At 48.7% G+C, this 18,487-nt stretch overlaps 1 protein-coding gene across 8 annotated transcripts in view; it reads left to right on the top strand.

Annotated features, from left to right (window-relative positions):
* The window catches only part of LOC147013184 (uncharacterized), a 68,697-nt gene extending 53,293 nt beyond the window's left edge, over window positions 1-15,404 (top strand). For 3 of the 8 annotated variants that reach the window (XM_085855801.1, XM_085855798.1, XM_085855802.1), the window contains 4 exons: window positions 608-713; window positions 845-985; window positions 8,237-8,383; window positions 14,408-15,404. In XM_085855801.1, the coding sequence (XP_085711927.1) occupies window positions 608-713; window positions 845-985; window positions 8,237-8,383; window positions 14,408-14,541 (528 nt within the window). In that variant the 3' untranslated portion in view covers window positions 14,542-15,404. Of the gene's footprint in view, window positions 1-607; window positions 714-844; window positions 986-8,236; window positions 8,384-12,741; window positions 12,882-14,407 lie in introns of all 8 variants that reach the window. The other 5 variants (XR_015051422.1, XR_015051421.1, XM_085855799.1 and 2 more) reach the window with 5 other exon arrangements.
* The last annotated feature ends 3,083 nt before the right edge of the window (window positions 15,405-18,487 follow it).

Genomic DNA, 18,487 nt, shown 5'->3' with positions numbered 1-18,487 from the left:
ACCCGATGGTCCAGTGCAAATAGTGTTAACTTAATGTGGCACTTTGCTCACACACACCGACTGAGAATCAGCAGGCACCTTTTGATTCCTACAGTTCAATAACTGAGTCAGCGGGGCTCAAAGACCTTCAAAACATTTGAATGCTCGGATTTCCAAAATCCGATTCCCACCGGGACGCCAAGCCCCTATTGACAAATTATTCAACGCAATTTTCCTCGGATTGCGTCACCCAGGGAGTTCAGAGATGGGGTGTGTTATTGTTTACACTTCCACACTGATTATTACACTTGCAGCTGCTTGTTCACCACACTCCATGTTATGCTGGTTACGGGCACAATCCATTGCAACAGCTTAACCAGCACAATCTAGTGTGTAGCCAGCCAGTTATACTTTCTCAGAGCCAGCCAATCTTGCATCCGGTGCTACACTCAAGAATGTCCAGGAACTGTTATCAACCATCATTGTGAGTTGTCTTGTTGGCAATATTTACAGTTCCTGTTATATCTCATCAATGGAATTAATCAAGATATTGGAACTTGCCCTGACAGGGGGGAAGGCCATTCTAAAATAACAAGTATTAATGACTGAGTTGACCTTTTGCCTGCAGTGTAATCAGGGTGGGCAGCTGGTGGAGAAGATGATCAGGCAGCCAGATCTTGGGGAGAGGATAAAGCAGGTGTTGACACCTCTTCAGCAAGGACCTCCACCCCCAGGTACCTTTTAATTCCGTGAAGCACATTGCAGTATCCTGTATCTATCTACATGGCCACTATTTTTGGATAGAACTTGGATGCTGCAGTGGGCTGTTGGGGTATAACCATAATGTTTTCATCTTTTCTACCAGTGATTAATCTTGGCATGCCTCCAGCTCCAGGACACACACAGCCTGGCCTGCCTATGATGCCCCAGAATGGGATGCCCTTCCCGATGCCACATGGTGGACGTATGATGCCTTATCCCCCTGGACCACGGCCACCATTCCCAGGTAACCTGTGGTCCACATCATGAAAATATGTGCATGACAATGACAAAATAATACATGTTGAACGTCTTCACTTTCAAAACGTGTTTGGTCATCAAGTTAACGTATACGTGCGATGTTTGCAATGCCAGCATGTCCCATGGAATGCTGTCATGAATAAGGTGCAGTTAGATTATTAAAATTACTGAATGAACCTCGAGGAAGAAGAAATCCCTTGGAGAGTGGGCAGCTGAAGGAAGCATTGAAGTAAAAATGTTTTCTTCATTTTGACAAGAAATAGAAAATGTGAAACTATTGGAGAGTTTCCTCAAACTTTTTAAACTCCTCCGCCAAAGTACTGTTGCACTTATTGGGTGGAATCGGCAGGACATCAATTGAGGAAGGAGACTGTCATAGGAAGTAAGGGGAAGCTGATGTTTTGGGCGTTAACCCTTCATTGGAGCAAAAATGTAAGGTGAGCGCTATAGTGTACGAGGTGCAGTGGAACACGAGAAGCAAGAGTGTTAGCAGCAACTCCGCTTTATTGCGCGTCCTGATGTACATTCCTGCCACCCCTTGTGGGCGAGTCATGATATACGAAAACCCAATCATGTGATACAACACACTCCTCCCCTCGTAAAATGACAAGTCAAATGATGAAAGGAATATCATAACATGACCAACCGAAACCAATCAACACTCATAATCCTCCAAGTACCGCGGCCGCACCCTGACCCGCCTCGGACGGGCAGCGCCGCCAGACAGCCCAGGCTCAGATGCCTCCCGGCTCGGTCGAGGTGACACCCTCGCCGGACTCGCGCCATCCTCAATAACAACCGCCCCCGGCCGACCAGCCTGCCTGACGTCCCCCGGGCAGGACTGAATCAGGTGAAGACCCTGTGGGCGTCGACACATCCGGCCCTGGCGATACAACGTCTGGCCACGGCGACATTACAGGTGGGGGTCCCACATCGTTCGGCCCGGGGGGGTGTGGGGGGGGGGTGTGGGGGGGAGGGTGACGCTGAACAGCGATCATGCATTTGGTCCACGTGCCGCTTCCACACCTCCCCACCATCAGTCCGCACCATGCAATTCGCCGGCCCCAGTACCACGGAGACCACAGCCGGCACCAATTTGGAACCGTGGAAATAATCGCGCACCATTACCCGCTGTCCCACATCGAAACCGCGCAGCAGCGTCGGACGCGACACTGCCCCACTTCCCGACCCTCCAGGTCGCAGCAAATCCAGTCTGGACCGCAATGCCCGTCCATAGAGACAAATGGCAGGCGAATCACCCGTGACAGGATAAATCGCGTTCCTGTAATGGAGCAAAAAGACATCGACCACCGTCTGCACAGGTGCAACACCCCCCCCTGCGCAAAGCCCGTTTCAACATCTTAACAAACGACTCAGCCTGCCCATTCGTCTCAGATGTCGAATACCATTTTGACGCATAAACTCATCAAACACACCTGCGATGAACTGCGGACCGTTATCAGAGACCAGGATCTCCGGTAATCCTTTATTAGCAAAGATCGTCCGCAGTTTCTCTACTGTAATGTTTGCTGATGTATGCTGCATTACTACAACCTCTGGCCATTTGGAGAATGCATCGATCACAATCAAAAACATTTTGCCATTAACCGACCCCACAAAATATACATGGACCCTCTGCCAGGCTCTGTCTGGGGTCGGCCATAGCCCCGAGGCTCGACGCAGGTTATCAGCATCTGTTTGACATGTGGCGCAACGCTTAACCAACTGCTCAATGTCTTTGTCCAACCCCGGCCACCACAACAGGCGACGAGCAAGACTCTTGGTCTTCACGATGCCAAGGTGACTGACATGCAGTTCTTCCAAACAACGCTGCCTGAACTTCGGCGGAATCACCGTCCTCATTCCTCACATAACGCACCGTTGGACCAACGACAGCTCCGATGCGCGCGACGTGAAAGGTTGAAATGCCGGTGTCGAAGGTAGATCACTCCAATTCCCCGTAGAAATCGCCTGGACGACACGGGCGAGCACTGGATCATGAGCCGATTCCACCTCGACCTGTCTGGCCGTGATCGGCCCGCTTTGGACCTGGCCCAGCGCGAACACATCGACCCGGTCGGCCGACTCAGACGCAGCTGGACCCTCCGCACACGGCAAGTGTGAGAGCCCGTCGCAGTTGGCATGCTTCTTGGTGCTTCGGAACTGAATATCATAATCGTAAGCAGCAAGAAACAGACACCACCGCTGTATTCGCGCGGCCGCTACCACCGGTACGCCGCGTTCAGGTCTCAGGATGAATTGAAGCGGTTTGTGATCCGTCTGCAAAGTGAAATGTCGCCCCAGCAGGTATTGATGAAACCTCTGCACACCCCAGACGAGGCTGAGAGCCTCGCGCTCGATCTGGGCATATTCCCGCTCTGCTGTAGACAGGGTCCGGGATGCAAAACAAGCAGGCCGCTCGGAACCATCGTCCATCCTGTGGGAGAGCACTGCCCCGATGCCATATGCAGAACTGTCGCATGCCAATAAGAGCGGACACGCAGGCTCGGAGTGCACGAGGACCATATCCTCTGTGAGCAGCCGCTTGACGCGGTTGAACGACACCTGGTGTGCAGGCCCCCAGGCCCAGCGCTCTTCCCTTCCTGAGCAACCGTGTTAACGGCGCAAGTTGTGAGCTGAGCCCGTGCACGAACCTTTGGTAATACTGGGCCATACCAATGAACGAGCGCAGCTGCGTCTTGTCGCGAGGCGGTGGCATGTGTTGAATCGCCTCCACCTTCCGAGGACCTTTCAACAGCCACTCCAGCGTGATGATGTGCCCGAGGTATTCCAAGCACTGCTTGAAGAACGCGCACTTGTCCCTGTTCAAGCGCAGGCCGCACGCTTCTAGCTTTGTCAGCACTTGGGCAATATTCGCAAGGTGCTCGTCCGCCGTTTTCCCCGCAATGAGCACATCGTCCAGGTAGGTCTGAGCGGGCAGGCCAATGCAAACCTGATCCATGGCTTTCTGCCACAAGGCTGGGGCCGAAGCAATCCCAAAACAGAGTCGGGTATATCGATAGAGCCCTTGACACGTGTTGATTGTCAAAAGCTTGCTACTCCCGGGATCCATCGCCAGGTGAAAATATGCATCACGCAGGTCTAGCTTCGTGAAGTATCGACTCCCCACCAATCGTGCATATATTTCATCGATTGACGGCAGTGGATATTGCTCCAAGCTAAGCCCCGGGTTAACCGTGGACTTGAAGTCCCCGCACAATCGGACGTCTCCATTCCGTTTCAGCACCGGGACAACCAGGGTGGCCCAATCTGAGTACGACACCCGTTCAATCACTCCACAGGCCTCCAGCCTATCCAGTTCACCCTTGACCTTGTCCCGCAGGGCATACGGCACCGGTCGTGGTTTACAAAAACGAGGAACCACCCCCTCCTTCAGGAAGAGCTTTGCCTTCACGCCCTTGAGTTTCCCAAGGTCGTCGCAAAACAAACCTTGATGTCTTTGAAGAATCTTCTCCAACTGATCCTCCCACCGGCTCGGCACGGGTTGCACAAGGTGAACTGCGGCCCAGTCTAGCCTGATGCGGGACAGCCAGTCTCGGCCGAGGAGAGACGGTCCCCTCCCCCGCACGACGTACAACGGAAGCGCGGCGACCTGGCCTTGGTACCGCACGTCTGCCATCCCGACTGGCGTTATCTTCTCACGGGTGTACGTGAACAGCGTGAGGTTTGACCTGATAAGCTTCAGGCCGTTGAGTCTACGCGCGGTCTGTTCGCCGATGATCGACACAGCCGCTCCCGTATCAACCTGAAACGTGATCGGCGTTTTGTTCATTTCGATTTCCACTGTCATCGGGTGCGCCGCCGCCGGGCCAATTGAAAACAGGCTCAACAACGGCCGCCGGTTCCGCCCCGGGTCGCCGAGGTCGCCTCGCACATCGCCGTCCATGACCTTAACGGTGGCCGGCGCCCCACGGCAGACGCTTCAGATGACCCACCTTGTGACAATTTAAACACACGGTGCCTTTGTACGGGCACGTACGGCGCAGGTGTCGACCTCCGCATCCCAAACACGTCCGCGGGGTCACCTCGCCGCACGTGCGGTCGCGCGGCGACGTCCGACCCGCACCGAAGGTCGTGCGCGTGTCCCGGGGTGCTTGCGACCCCGCGTGGCCGGTGATGGCCCGAGCATCCCCGCGAGTCTCTTCGAACGCTGTAGCCGTGCTGACCGCCGAGTCGAATGTAATGGCTTCACCCTTCAGCCATAGAACCGCCGAAACCATCTTCGCATCTTGTAAACCAGCAATAAAACGATCTCTGAGCCGAGCTGGACGCTCCTCCGCCGTGAACTTGCATGCCACGGAAGAATGCAAAGTAACTATAGACCAATCAGCCTTCTCCCAATCATCAGCAAGGTTATGGAATCCATCATCGCTTCAGACATGAAATCCTTCCTCTTCTCCAATGGCTTGATTTCCAATCATCAATTTGGTTTCAGACCAGGTCACTCTACCCTAGATATGCTGCTACTGCTCTCCCATCAATGGATGGAGGTCCTCAATGCCAGACAGGAAATCCGAGCCGTATCCCTGGACATATCACGTGCTTTTGACACAGTCTGGCACCCTGCCCTACTCACCAAACTCTCTTCCCATGGTATTCAAGGCCATCTCCACTCATGGCTCGCAGACTTCCTCTCCTGTCGCAGTCAACGTGTGGCCCTAAATGGAGTTCTTTCATCCCCTCTTCCTGTGCAGGCTGGAGTTCCTCAAGGTAGCGTTCTGGGCCCTGTTCTTTTTCTGGTTTTCATCAATGATCTCTCGGACTCTCTGGAAAATCCTCTATTTCTCTTTGCCGACGACTCCACCCTCTGCCGTACCATCTGTCATCCCTCAGACCGGCAAGCAGCAGCTTCTTCGCTCACTGCAGATCTGGATAAAATCACAAACTGGTCCAACACGTGGAACATGTCTTTCAATCCAGACAAATCTCACACTCTCACTATGTCTCTTCGAAAGGACCGTTTACAAAACCCCCCATCCACTTTCTCAACAATCCTCTGGAAGAAGTCTTTTCTTTCAAGCTTCTGGGTCTCACTATCTGCCATGACCTTTCCTGGGAAAGTCACATTTCCAACCTTGCCTCAAAAGCCAGTCGCCGACTGGGAATCCTCCGTCGTGCAAAGTCCTTCCTCGGCCCTCTTGAGCTCCTGACCACTTACAAAGCTTTTGTCCGTAGCCTGATGGAGTACTGCTCTCCCCTCTGGGCTGGTGCTCCTGCCTCCCACCTTTCTCGACTTCACGCTGTCGAAACCAGGGCTTTTAAGATCATTGGCATCTCCCGCAATGAAGCTGAGTCTTTGGGCCTCTCACTCAATCACCGCAGGTTGGTCGGTGGTCTTTCTGTCTTCTACCGACTCCTCTCCAGCCTTGCCCCCCCTGCTCTCTCTGCGATTTGTCCCAACCACATTTCCACAGGGCGCTCAAGGTCCGCCAACAACCCCCTTCTGGTAAAACTACCAAAATCACGAATCACTGCTCATCTTCACTCTTTCATTCCTCTTTTTCCCGCCTTTGGAATAAACTTCCTCACTCTATTCTTTCCCATTCTTCCCTTCAGGCTTTCAAAACAGCTGTTCACCACCACCTCTTATCTTCCCCCATCCAAATCCTCGATCTTTTCTACCCCCGATAATCCACCCAAGCCCACTTCCTTCAATTCTCCTGCTTTCCTTCCTGAAAGTCCCTTTAATGTCCATCTTCCCCTCGCCATGTTCCCCGTCCCATCCCCATCCCTCTCCCTTCCACAGTTCACCTGTGTCTGTTCCCCAATGTTTTGTCCCTTCCACTCCCGCCCCTCTTGTCTCATGCCTCCTTGCTGTGAGTTGTGTGTTAGCTCTCATACGAGCCTCGACCAAGGTATACAAAAAAAGAAGAAAAAAAAAATGCTTCACTCGCGCCACGAAATCAGCGACGCGCTCCTCTGCACCTTTCGAGAGGCGATCGAACTGGTATCGAGCGAGCTGTAATGACTTCTCTGGCGCCATGTGTGCGTTCATCTTCTGCACAATGTCCCGAAACGACAGCCCGTCATCACGGGGCTTGTCCGGCGCCACCAAATCACTCAGTAGTCGATCATGCTGTGTCGAAAGCGAGCCGAGCAAGATCGGCACATGTCCGTTTTCAACCATCCTCGTCAGCCAACTATGGTGTACGAGGTGCAGTGGAACATGAGAAGCAAGAGTGTTAGCAGCAACTCCGCTTTATTGCGCGTCCTGATGTACATTCCTGCCACCCCTTGTGGGCGAGTCATGATATTCAAAAACCCAATCACGTGATACAGCACAAGCGCCGGAAATGTCTGCTTCTCCTTGCTTCGCACAGCGATTAGCCTACTTTGATCGATGTCCTGTTAATTACAACCATTGTTCTACCTGTCCACCGACAGATCGACGCTGGCCTTCACCAGCTAGATTAGTTCTTCGTTCTGCGGTTGCATGTAAACAAACTGTCCATTGAATTCAAAAGCCACAGGTAATAGTCACGTGGCCATTAGTGTCAATCATATTGGTGAATGTACCGCAAACCGCTAAAAAGTACCGGCAGCTCATCGGCGTTGAAGTACAAGCAGATACTGATCCAAGTGTATTGCCCTTAATTTAAAGGGGGGGAAAAAAAAAACGTTTTTACAGCCATTTTTCCCTGCTGTGCAGGGGTTAGGCTTTTTCTTGTGCAGGGGTTAGGTTAGGCTGGCCAGATGCCCTTCCTGATGCCAACCCTGGTCGCCTCTTACGACACACAGGGATATGGTACACCTATTCTAACCGGGGCATACATCGGGACCAGTACACTGGTACTCACTTCGCCGACCTCAGATGGATGACAGGCTGAGTCAACCCCCTGGTGTTAATTCAGCAGCCAACGGGGCTTGAACTCAGGACCCTGGGATCCCAAGCCGCCACCCTAACCACTAAGCCAACACCAGGCTTCCTTAATTTAAAGGCGGAGAACCACATATTCAGTGTTTTGTTTCATTTTTGATTCAGAAAGCATGCAACTAAGAACAATGATCAAGTTGTAAGGTCTTCAAATGAATAAGGTGCTCCCTTCAAATAAGGGAATAAACAAATATCATGGTATCATGATGGTTCTACTTTTGCTGTGATAAGGACTCGATTGCAGCAGTGAATTTTGAATATTTTTGCTTGAAACACTTTTTATGGCTCTTTTGACCCATAATGTGAAAATCAACACTGCTCCTGATACTTTTGGCATCACAGGACCCCCCAGGATGATGAGACCGCCACCTCCACCAATGCCACCTCGCCCAGTTGACGAATACTGGGGAGGGCCTGGCCCAGCGGATCGGTGTCGGGGGCCACCTCCCAACATGCTGCAGGGATATAACATGAGAGGTCACGGCCATGGTAATTGTGGATGAGGCACTCCTTTTGGCAATTCACAATTTAGTGAGGCTGTTTCTAAACTCTCTATTTTTGGTTAAACAGCGCTTAAGGTTCTTGCGAGAGATTGTGCATTATTTCATTCGGGACTCCCAAGTTTATGCTCATACACAACCATCATGTTATTGGTCACGTGCTCTGCAGTTTTCCTTAAGAATGAAGACAGCACGGGATTTTTATTCACGTTTTTAACAATGGCAACGTGAGGAGTTAGTAGAAAGGAGGTGTTAGAAGACAGTGAGGCCACCAACCTGGCTGATGCTAAAGCCTCAGCCCCAGAGATTTGGCTTCATTTTGGGAAATGCCAAATATTTTGAAGGCATTAGTTTCTATGATGTCCCGGAACGGGATGCCCTTCCCGATGCCACATCACCTGTCTGTTATCACTGAGGTGAGTGATCTCACCATGAAGGACGCATTCTACGCCACGCTTGAGTCTGTGGTTGATCAGTGCCCCTGGCGAGATACTCTTCTCGTCTTGGGGGATTTCAATGCACCAACTGAAACTGGAAGGGATGGTTATGAGACATGTGTTGGTCCCCATGGGTCTGGAACTGTGAATCAGAATAGCACTAAGTTCCTTGACTTTGCAAGAAGTCATGGATTTAGGGTGGCTAGTTCATGGTTTCAGCACCCACATAATCATCACCTGTCTCTGTTATCATCTGAGCTCTGAGTTGGATGTCAGGGATGTGTGGTCAGGTCAGATTAGATCTGTGACTTGCTACAGGTACCATGTAAACCTGTACTGACCTGTTTCATAGGTCAGGTTGTCAGTGACTAAACCGTCTCCCCCACCAAATTTCCTGGTGAGAAAGGGTGCATGATATGGGCACCCAGCTGAATTAAAAACAAAACCTGTCAAAGGGTAGTGGAGCTCCTTGTGAGCCAATGGCCATCCATATCTAGTGCCCAACTGTGTGTGGACGTCGTTCTGCAGTCGGGTTAATTTTTATCTGGAGGTTGGTGACAGGATTTGCACTCCGGCCACCATAAAACCCTTAATTCCGCAAAGCATACAAAAGCACAAAAAAAAATTGAAAACCCACTCCGTGGGAGTACCTCCTGTGCAACTGCCCTCCGCAGGGCAGCTGTGGTGATTTCCAACCAAAAGAGAAAACCCTATATAATTTAACAGATCATTTATAAAACAAAAACACATATATGTGGAAAGAAGAGCTGGTCTCAAGAGTCCAAGCAGATCTCTGCCTCTGAGCCAGAATATATGGCCTTTTATACAATTGGAAATCAGGAGGGGTCAGAACATCACAGGGAACTTGGCCAATCAGACTACAAGAAAGCTTTGTTTGCACAGGAGGTCCTTTAAGCAAAGAGACAGCAATTTTGTGCATGATTAGGCAGATTGTATTGTGAAAGAATGTCTTCCTTCAGGGCGTCTATGCACAGAAAACCTTCATTTACTTTCGACAATGATAAGCATTTATCTCAGCATGCAGATGGAGCATCTGGTTTGCACAGCTTTTGTGGAACAATTAGAGGGCAATGACCTCTGCAGTCGATGAGACTCCTGTTGATAAAAGGACAATGGGAAGACAGAGTTTGTGTTTGTACAACTTTGCAATTGAACGGGAGGCCAGAGTTAATGAGACTCATGCCTCTTGGGACCAGACTCTCCAGCATCACCAAAGTAATTCTCCCCAATTTGCCAACCAAGTGGAAAATGTATAATTATATTGTTACATAGTTAACTAACATACTGTATCTATTTATTCATAAAACAACCTTCATTTGCAATTATTTATCAAATATATTTTAGAGTAACAAACATAACAGATGGGTACATATTTCCTCAAACTAAACATGGACAAACAAGATCTCTTACCAGGCCCAGATGCATTTGGGTCAGTATGGGGATTATATATTCGTTTTTATTATATTGGTTAATTGGTGAACCTCAGGTTTAATATGGAAAGATATATCAGTTTATAGGGAATTAACAAGACCATAGTATAGTGAACCAAGATTATATTCCATCCACCCATGGGCTGTCAGCATTGACTCTGCAAATTTAATGAGCTCTGACCTTGTCATTGTGAGAGACCTGATAAGCATAATTATCCCAGACAATTGAAGTCTATCTCAGTGCCTTTGCAGACGATGTTTCCTGGTGAACCATTCCTTATATTGTGATAAAGTGACCTATACTTTACAACAGATTTTATACTTCCATATTGTTTGAAAGCAAACATTAAGAGAAATGAGTACATAACTTGTAGAAAAAGAACACATCTCAATATGAAAAATATTTGTTTCAGTGTGATTTAATAGAGAAACACCAGTGCTTTGCAATAGTCATGTGATCCAGAGAGCTTTCTATTACCAAAATGTCCATGTTCATATTTCACAAGATGAAATTAATTATTTTCACTTCCACACAGCTCACTGGATAACGGGATTGTGGCAAAGCCTTCGGGACCCCCAATCTTTGATGATAGGAAAACCGTGGGGTAACCTTCCTGGGTCAGATTGCAGTAGTGTGTGTCGAGGTGGTGCTGAGGTGTCGAACGCCAGACGGCGGTCTCCTTGGGTTAACCTGAGGCGGTCCCTTCGGGTGAGTGCCTGGAATGTCCTTTCCCTAAGCAAGGATGATCACCTGTCTCTGTTATCATCTGAGCTCAAGCGTTTGGACATCGGTATTGCAGCACTCTCTGAGCTTTGGAGACCGGATTGCGGCGGGATCATGGCGGGTGGTTACACCTACTATTGGTCTGGTCGCTCTGATGGTTACCATGCCCAAGGAGTTGCTGTCGCTGTCCAAGAAGATCACTCCAATGATAATTGAGGTAACAGTGGTCAACGAGTGTATTATGAGAAAAGGAATTTGTCACTGGATGCCTGGTGTTGGCTTAATGGTTCAGGTGGTGGGCTTGGGATCCAAGGATCCTGAGTTCAAATCTCGCTCAGCTGTTGAATTACTACCAGGTGGGGTTGACTCTGCCTGTCGTCCTTCCGAAGTCAGCAAAATTAGTGTCAGCTTGCTGGTATCCTGTGTCAGAGTGACGAACTGTCCAGGATTGTCCCCAATAGCCAAAGAGACTGCTGAGGCAGTACCAACGCTCTGCCCAGAGTATGATCCCAATGGGTGGATGGATTTGTCACTCCTTAGTTGTCATTTCCCTGGTCTCTGGATATGCTCCGACTGAGGTGAGTGATCTCACCATGAAGGACGCATTTTGTGCCACGCTCGAGTCTGTGGTTGATCAGTGCCCCAGGCGAGATACTCTTCCAGTCTTGGGGGATGCAAATCACCTGGAACTGATATGGATGGTTGGGAGACGTGTGTTGGTCCCCATGGGTCTGGAACTGTGAACCAGAATAGCACTAAGTTCCTTCACTTTGCGAGAAGTCATGGACTTAGGGTGGCTGGTTCATGGTTTCAGTGCCCACATGCTCATCGCTGGACTTGCTATTCCAATGCTGGTGGTGTGGCAAAGGAGATTGACCATGTGCTCGTTGATGGTCGCTGCAGGATGACCCAGAACTGCAGGGTCTACTGGAGTGCTCAGTTCATCAATAATGACCACTGGCATGTTGTAGCAACTCTGAAGTTGCAGCCTAAATCTGGGAGAATGGTACCATCCCAGCCAAGGCTGGATGTTGGCAAGCTCAAGGATGAGAGGGTAGTTGGGGAGTTTGCGAACAGGCTGAGTGGGGATTTTGGGGGGTCTGGGTGCTTTGGGGGATCCTGAAGAGTTGTGGAGTGCCTTCAAGACCACCGTCTTTCATGTTGCCGGTGGATGTCTTGGAACTCACTGTAGAGCGAAGAAGAATTTTGTCTCTCAAGGGACACTGGATACCATTGACGAGAGTCGTAGGGCCAAGCTTTATGGCATAGCTGAGATGTTCAGGAATCTGAGGCATAAAACTGTACGTGCACTAAGGGTGGACAAGGAGGCCTATGTGCGAGGAATTTGTGAGGGAGGTAGAGCATCACCTGTGGTCAAGTGATTCTCGTCCTGCTTACAGGGGAATTTGTGCATTGCTTTCCTCCAAGCCCGTCCCTTGGTGTACTGCAGTTAGTGTGCAGGGTGGTGGGCTCTTGACAGAGGAGTCCAAAGTGATGGCCCGCTGGGCCGGTTACTTTGAGCGGCTGCACCAGGCTAATCCACCAGCTGTCGAGTTGGATGTCAGGGGTGTTACTATCCCTATTGCTGACCCTCCAATCAACTGTGATCCACCTTTGTTTGTGGAGAATCAGGCTGCGGTGAGCTGGTTGAAATGTGATAAAGCTCTTGGTATCTGTGGCATCCATGCTGAATTCAAGGCTGGTGGAAATGCTGTGATTGTGTTGTTGCATGCAGTTCTGTGCTCTGCTTGGAACGCAGGCATCATTCCAACTGACTGAAAGAGGGGCCTTGTTATCCCTCTCTGGAAAGGGAAGGGTGATCGCCAGGACTGCAACAACGACCGAGGGGTGACCCTGCTCTCAGTGCCGGACAAGGTCTTTGCTCGGATAATTCCCCCATCGTTCTCCCTTCCACAGATCGCCTAATGTCTCTGTTCCCCACTGTTTTGTCCTTCCCACTCCCGCCCCTCTTGTCTCTTGCTATGCATTGTGTGTTAGCTCTCATCTGAGCCTCGACAAGGTATACAAAAAAAAAATCTTGATAGGGTTCACCACCATCTGCTTCAGAACCAGTGTCCAGAGCAGTCGGCTTTACATCAAAGAGGTCAGCGATTGACTGTATCCTTGCTCTTCGGGTCCTCACCAAACGCAGACGAGAGTTTCGGCAGGGGCTGCTTGCAGCCTATGTTGATCTCTGTAAAGCGTTTAATTCAGTGAATTGGGATGCCCTCGAGAGGATTCTTGGTCTGCGTGGGGTGCCACCAAAACTGATCGATCTGATGTCTGAGCTATACTCTGGTACTGAGAGTGCTGTGAGATGTGGTGATACCATCTCTAACTTATTTCCAGTTGTTACCGGAGTTCATCAGGGTGTGTACTGGCCCCCACACTTTTAAGCACTTGTATGGACTGGGTTCTTTGGAAGATGTCAGAGAGATCTAGCTGCAGTGCATCGTTTGGGAATATCAAGATCTCTGACCTTGATTTCGCAGATGATTCAGTCAAATTTATCTATGACATCTAGACCATAGATGACATCTTGGATGCTGCTATCTTGACTGTACCCATTTGTGGCGAGGATGTTGATGTCACGGAGAGATTCACTTACCTTGGCAGTGATATTCATGTCTCTGCTGACTGTGAGCCAGAGGTCAACAGACGTCTGCGTCAGGCCTGGGAACTCATGGATTCACTGGTTCATGGGGTGTGGCGCTTACCGGTGCGGGAGGACGAAAGTCTGAGTCTTCAGGTCCTTGGTGCTTCCAGTCTTGCTCTATGGATGTGAGACTTGGACTCTGACCAGGGATCTGAGACGGCGACTTCATTCCTTTGTTACCACGTCTCTTCGGAGAATCCTTGGCTATCGTTGGTCGGGCTTTGTGTCCGAGTAGTTGCTGAGAGACACTCGAATGAGATTTGTTACCTGCATATTCCGTGACCATCAGCTGTGGCTGTATGGCCATGTTGCTCATTTTCCTGACGCTGATCCTGCTCACCAGATTCTCTCAGCGAGGGAGCCTCGTGAGTGGAGGAGGCCAATGGGCTGACCATGTGCCTCGTGATTGCAGCAAGTTGATCAGCATCTCAAGGAGATGGATGGCCAGACGGAGGACCCGAGAGTACTGGTGGAAAGTGGACGCAGCAACCGCGCATGCTCCGATACCTGACCTGACCTTAGTTTCCACAGATACAGATAGAACGAACGCTTGTGATCTTGTTTTATTTGTAAACAATTCGAATCTTGACTTGGACTTTTGTTGTTGCAACAAATGTGCCATGTTTTTGGGGGGGTTTATTTTCCCCCAACCACCCTCACCCTTGTCCCTCCTACGCCCCCCCCCGTTCATTTCTCAAATTTATGTTGATTTGTCATCCCTCCTCTCCTACCCTTCCCAATGCAGACATGTCCAACCGACCCATCTGCAGGCACTTCATGGGAAAAGGCCACTGTCGCTACGAGAGCAACTGCGCGTTCTATCATCCAGGTGTCAACGGGCCTCCGTTGGCATTACCAAACCCCCCCTCGGGTCAGTGACCAAGCCACGACGACCCTCAGCACTCCGGGGGTGAAAAAGAATGGAGGACTTAAAGACCGCCGTCATACTGTGATCTCTGCACTGTAGAATGTGGATTCCACAACTCTACAATGGAAGACCTCAGAGACCTTTTGAACTGGTGCTGGTTGGCTTTATCGCAGCACTCACCGAAGTCAGCCTTCATTCTTGAAACGTGTGTCGTTTGATACGCATCGTTGGTGATGACCTCACCGGAAGAACTTGGCTTTAAAAGCATTTCAGATCAATGGGCTGCCATGTCGTGTGTAATAATCCTCGGCCTTCTGCACATGTGCCTGTGGACTATGAGAGCAAGACGAAGCCGGTCAGGGTACCCCGATCCCTGTGAACACACTATGCAGTCTTTCAGCATGTTTGAATCACTGATGTAAAAACTGCCAGCATCTGTAGTTTATTTGTAACTGGGTGATGTACAGTTTTATGTATTTTATTGTATTATATAATTAATATAATATAAAGCTGATTGTGGTGTTGATATAATATTTTACGGTCTACTGTCTGAAATTGCTCATGACACAACCATTGATAACTATTTGAATGTGGTCGGTTTTGGATACTTTTAGCGTCTAATATCAGGGGAGGGTCGTGTACCCCATGCTGTACGAGTACCTTCGTGGTCGTAACAGGTTCTGAAAGGTTAATCCTCCTCCCTGTACACTTTGTATAAAAGACTTCCTGTGATGTACATTTAACAATAGGGGATTGTTTCACCCCGTTATTGAAAGCTCATGGCTGCTGTCACCTGAAGAGACAGTTTGTAATGTCATCGGACCGCATTACATAAACTTGTGTTTTGAAATGCAAAATAAATGCATTTTAATCACTTTGTGTGTTTGTGGGGAGTTTGTTCCACCCACCCCTTCCCCTTTCCCTCCCCAATCCCATTTGCATATCTTCTCTGTGAATTATTTATTTGACTGTGATTGCAATTATGTGTTGATCCTGTATATCGGAGGTTTCTTACCCTCGCCGTTTGTCTGTCTGTCTGTCTCAGTCTTTGTTTTTTTGTCCGGACAGAACTTTCGTGTTTTTCTCTGCAACCCCTTGTCGAATTGAGACTAAATTTTCACCATTGATGTGACTACTCACGTAGAACGATTTAATCATAATTATGACATCATAGGTCACGTGGTGTGGCAGCCATGTTGGAAAAATGGAAAAACTTTGGACCTCTGTATCTGAAACCGCACCAAGGAAAAAAATTAAAACTTGGCACACGGCAACTATTCTTCATGTGGGATTTTTTTTAATGACATCATAATTGCATATGTAGAACGCTACATCTGATCAGTATGAACATTTTTGAGGGTTGTCTCGGGATAAAATGGTCTCCAGAAAAAATGTTGATGATGTCATCTGTCATGTAATTCGGCAGCAATATTGTTTAAAAGAAAGAGCTGGGATGATAACTAAAAACATCAAGTTGGCAAACCGGCTCAGTTGCAATCTGAAGAAAAGAAAACGAGCTCAAACGAGCTTAGATCCTCGTCCTCTTAGTGATGACGTCATAGTTATCAGTTATGTATCAGGTGTGCGGTAAATTATCTCTCATGCCCGATTCGATTCCATCTGAAGTATTCAAAAAGCTTGCGTTGTTTCGGAGATAATTGTTTATGCGATTTCCATTGCGATATTATGACGTCATAACTTTTTTCTTGGAAGAATTTCCTCAATCTGAAATGGTTACTGTCTGCGTGTGAGCTTTCTGCATGAACCTGTCAAGTTTCAAGATGTTCTGATGAAAACTCTTGGTTGTGAAACAAAAAATTTCAGAAAATAGTGATGTCATAAAACGAATATGACGTCATTGTGATGTATCAGATTTGCGTCAAATCATCTGTGCAAATGCCCCGTTTGATTCCCGCAAACAGAATTCAAAAAGCTTCCCGAGTTTCGGAGATAATGGTATAGGCGATTTCCATCAGCAGTGATATGGTCATAATTTTTTTTCTAGGAAGAATTTTCTAGATCAGAGATGGTTACTGCCTGCACATGGACTTTATGCATATACATGCCACTTTTCACGAAGATCCAATGAAAACTCTGGACTGTGAAACAAAAAATGTGAAAAAATAGGAATGACGTCACAAAAACGGATATGACGTCATAATGATGTATTATTTGTGCGTTAAATTATCTCTGCTAATGCCCCGTTCCATTCGCGCAAACAGAATTCAAAAAGCTTTCCGAGTTTCAGAGATAATTTTTTGGGGTGATTTCCATTAGCGGAGACATTATGACGTCATAACTTTTTTTCTATGATGAATTTTCACAATCGGAGATTGTTACTGTCTGCGCAGGGTATTTTCACATATATATGCCAAGTTTCAGGAAGTTTCGATGAAAACTGTAGGCTGTGAAACAAAAAAGTCCACAAGAAGAAGAACAAGAACAACAACGTAAGACTTTAAAGATCCTCTGATGAGGATCTAAAAATAAGGAAGAAAGAAACCCATCTTGAGAGCCACAGCAACCGTGGCAAAACCAATGCAATACCACCCCCACCACTTTATTACCTCCGCCACCGAAGGTGAAGGAGGTTATGTTTTCACCCATTTCTGTCTGTTTGTGTGCAAGATATCTCAAAAAGTTGTACATGGATCCAGATGAAATTTTGTGGACAGATTCGGTCTGTGATAAGGACGAACAAGATCAACTGATTTGGTGAAGATCCGGATCTGGATCCGACCATGAGAATTTTTAAGTGATTCTTCACCATTGAGAGATAGGGCCAAAAACGATATATACCGAGATATCTCAAAAAGTTGTGCACGGTTTCGGATGAAACTTGGTGGATGTATTGTTACGGATTTGGAAGCCATTTTCACACAAACAGACAGCAGTCCCCAAGTTTAGTTATCTCGATAAGTATGTGTTTATAGTTAGGGTCCCCGACCTGTGTCTAACAGGAATTACATGTGTGTGCTGCTAACTTTATTTATAGTTAGTTTTTTTTACAACAAATCTCCTTCACTTCACTTCGCACACCAACGCCAATGCCCACGTACGTGTGTTTGAGTTCGACCACGTACATGGGTGGAGATTTTCATCGCCTCAGCTCCAACTCCACCCTTTGTCCAATCACACACAGGGCGACGTTCCCACGACACCCCGGCCAATGAGGGTGGAGACTGCCTCAGATGTCGATCTTCTCCCCCCGGACAAGAAAGATATAAAGGAACGCCAGCCTGGGGAGGTTGGTCGTCTTGTGGGTCACGGGTCTTGGTGCTGGCTGGTTCATCTGGTCCTGGATCATCCTCGTCTCTGATCTTCTCCTTGGTCTTGGTTCATTGGTGCATGGCCGGTTGGAGAGCACGGTCCCTGGTACTTGGCGCTGCGTGAAAGCTGTGGGTTTGAGTCCCGCCACACGACCAGATCGTTGTACACCGCACGAGGCGGACAGGTGCACGCCAGATCCTGGCCTTCGGCTCGCCTTTCCTTCCGAGCTGGAGACCTCAATAAAGGCCGGCCGGCCCAGTTCGTGTGTGTGTGTGTGTGTGTGTGTGTGTGTGTGTGTGTGTGTGTGTGTGTGTGTGTGTGTGTGTGTGTGTGTGTGTGTGTGTGTGTGTGTGTGTGCGTGCGTGCGTGTGTGTGGCGCCAGTCCATTAAGTAGAATTGTTTAAGTGCCTTGTACATACCTGCATTGCTTTTAGTCGGTTTAACTCTGCTCTGTGTCTCCCCCTCCCCGATTATCGTGTAAAATAAACCCCTGTTAAATGTACCAGCACAATTTCCGTGCTTTCCTCCATTGGCCTAGCATGGTGCGTGTTGTGAATTGGTAGGGCCGTTCGTACCGTGGATTGTTCATTTGGTCCGGTGCGGCTTTGGTAACTTCCGCTTGGTTACGCCGGATCCGAGTCGGTGATAGCGACTCGATTCGGACAAAGTCGGTCGAGGGTGTGGTTT

This window comes from Eptatretus burgeri, chromosome 14 (genome assembly GCF_056783735.1).
Source record: "Eptatretus burgeri isolate ZD-2024b chromosome 14, Ebu_testis_v1, whole genome shotgun sequence".
In the NCBI taxonomy this organism is placed as follows: domain Eukaryota; kingdom Metazoa; phylum Chordata; class Myxini; order Myxiniformes; family Myxinidae; genus Eptatretus; species Eptatretus burgeri.
Note: the sequence above shows the minus strand (reverse complement) of the source record. Positions and strands in the feature narration are given on the sequence as shown.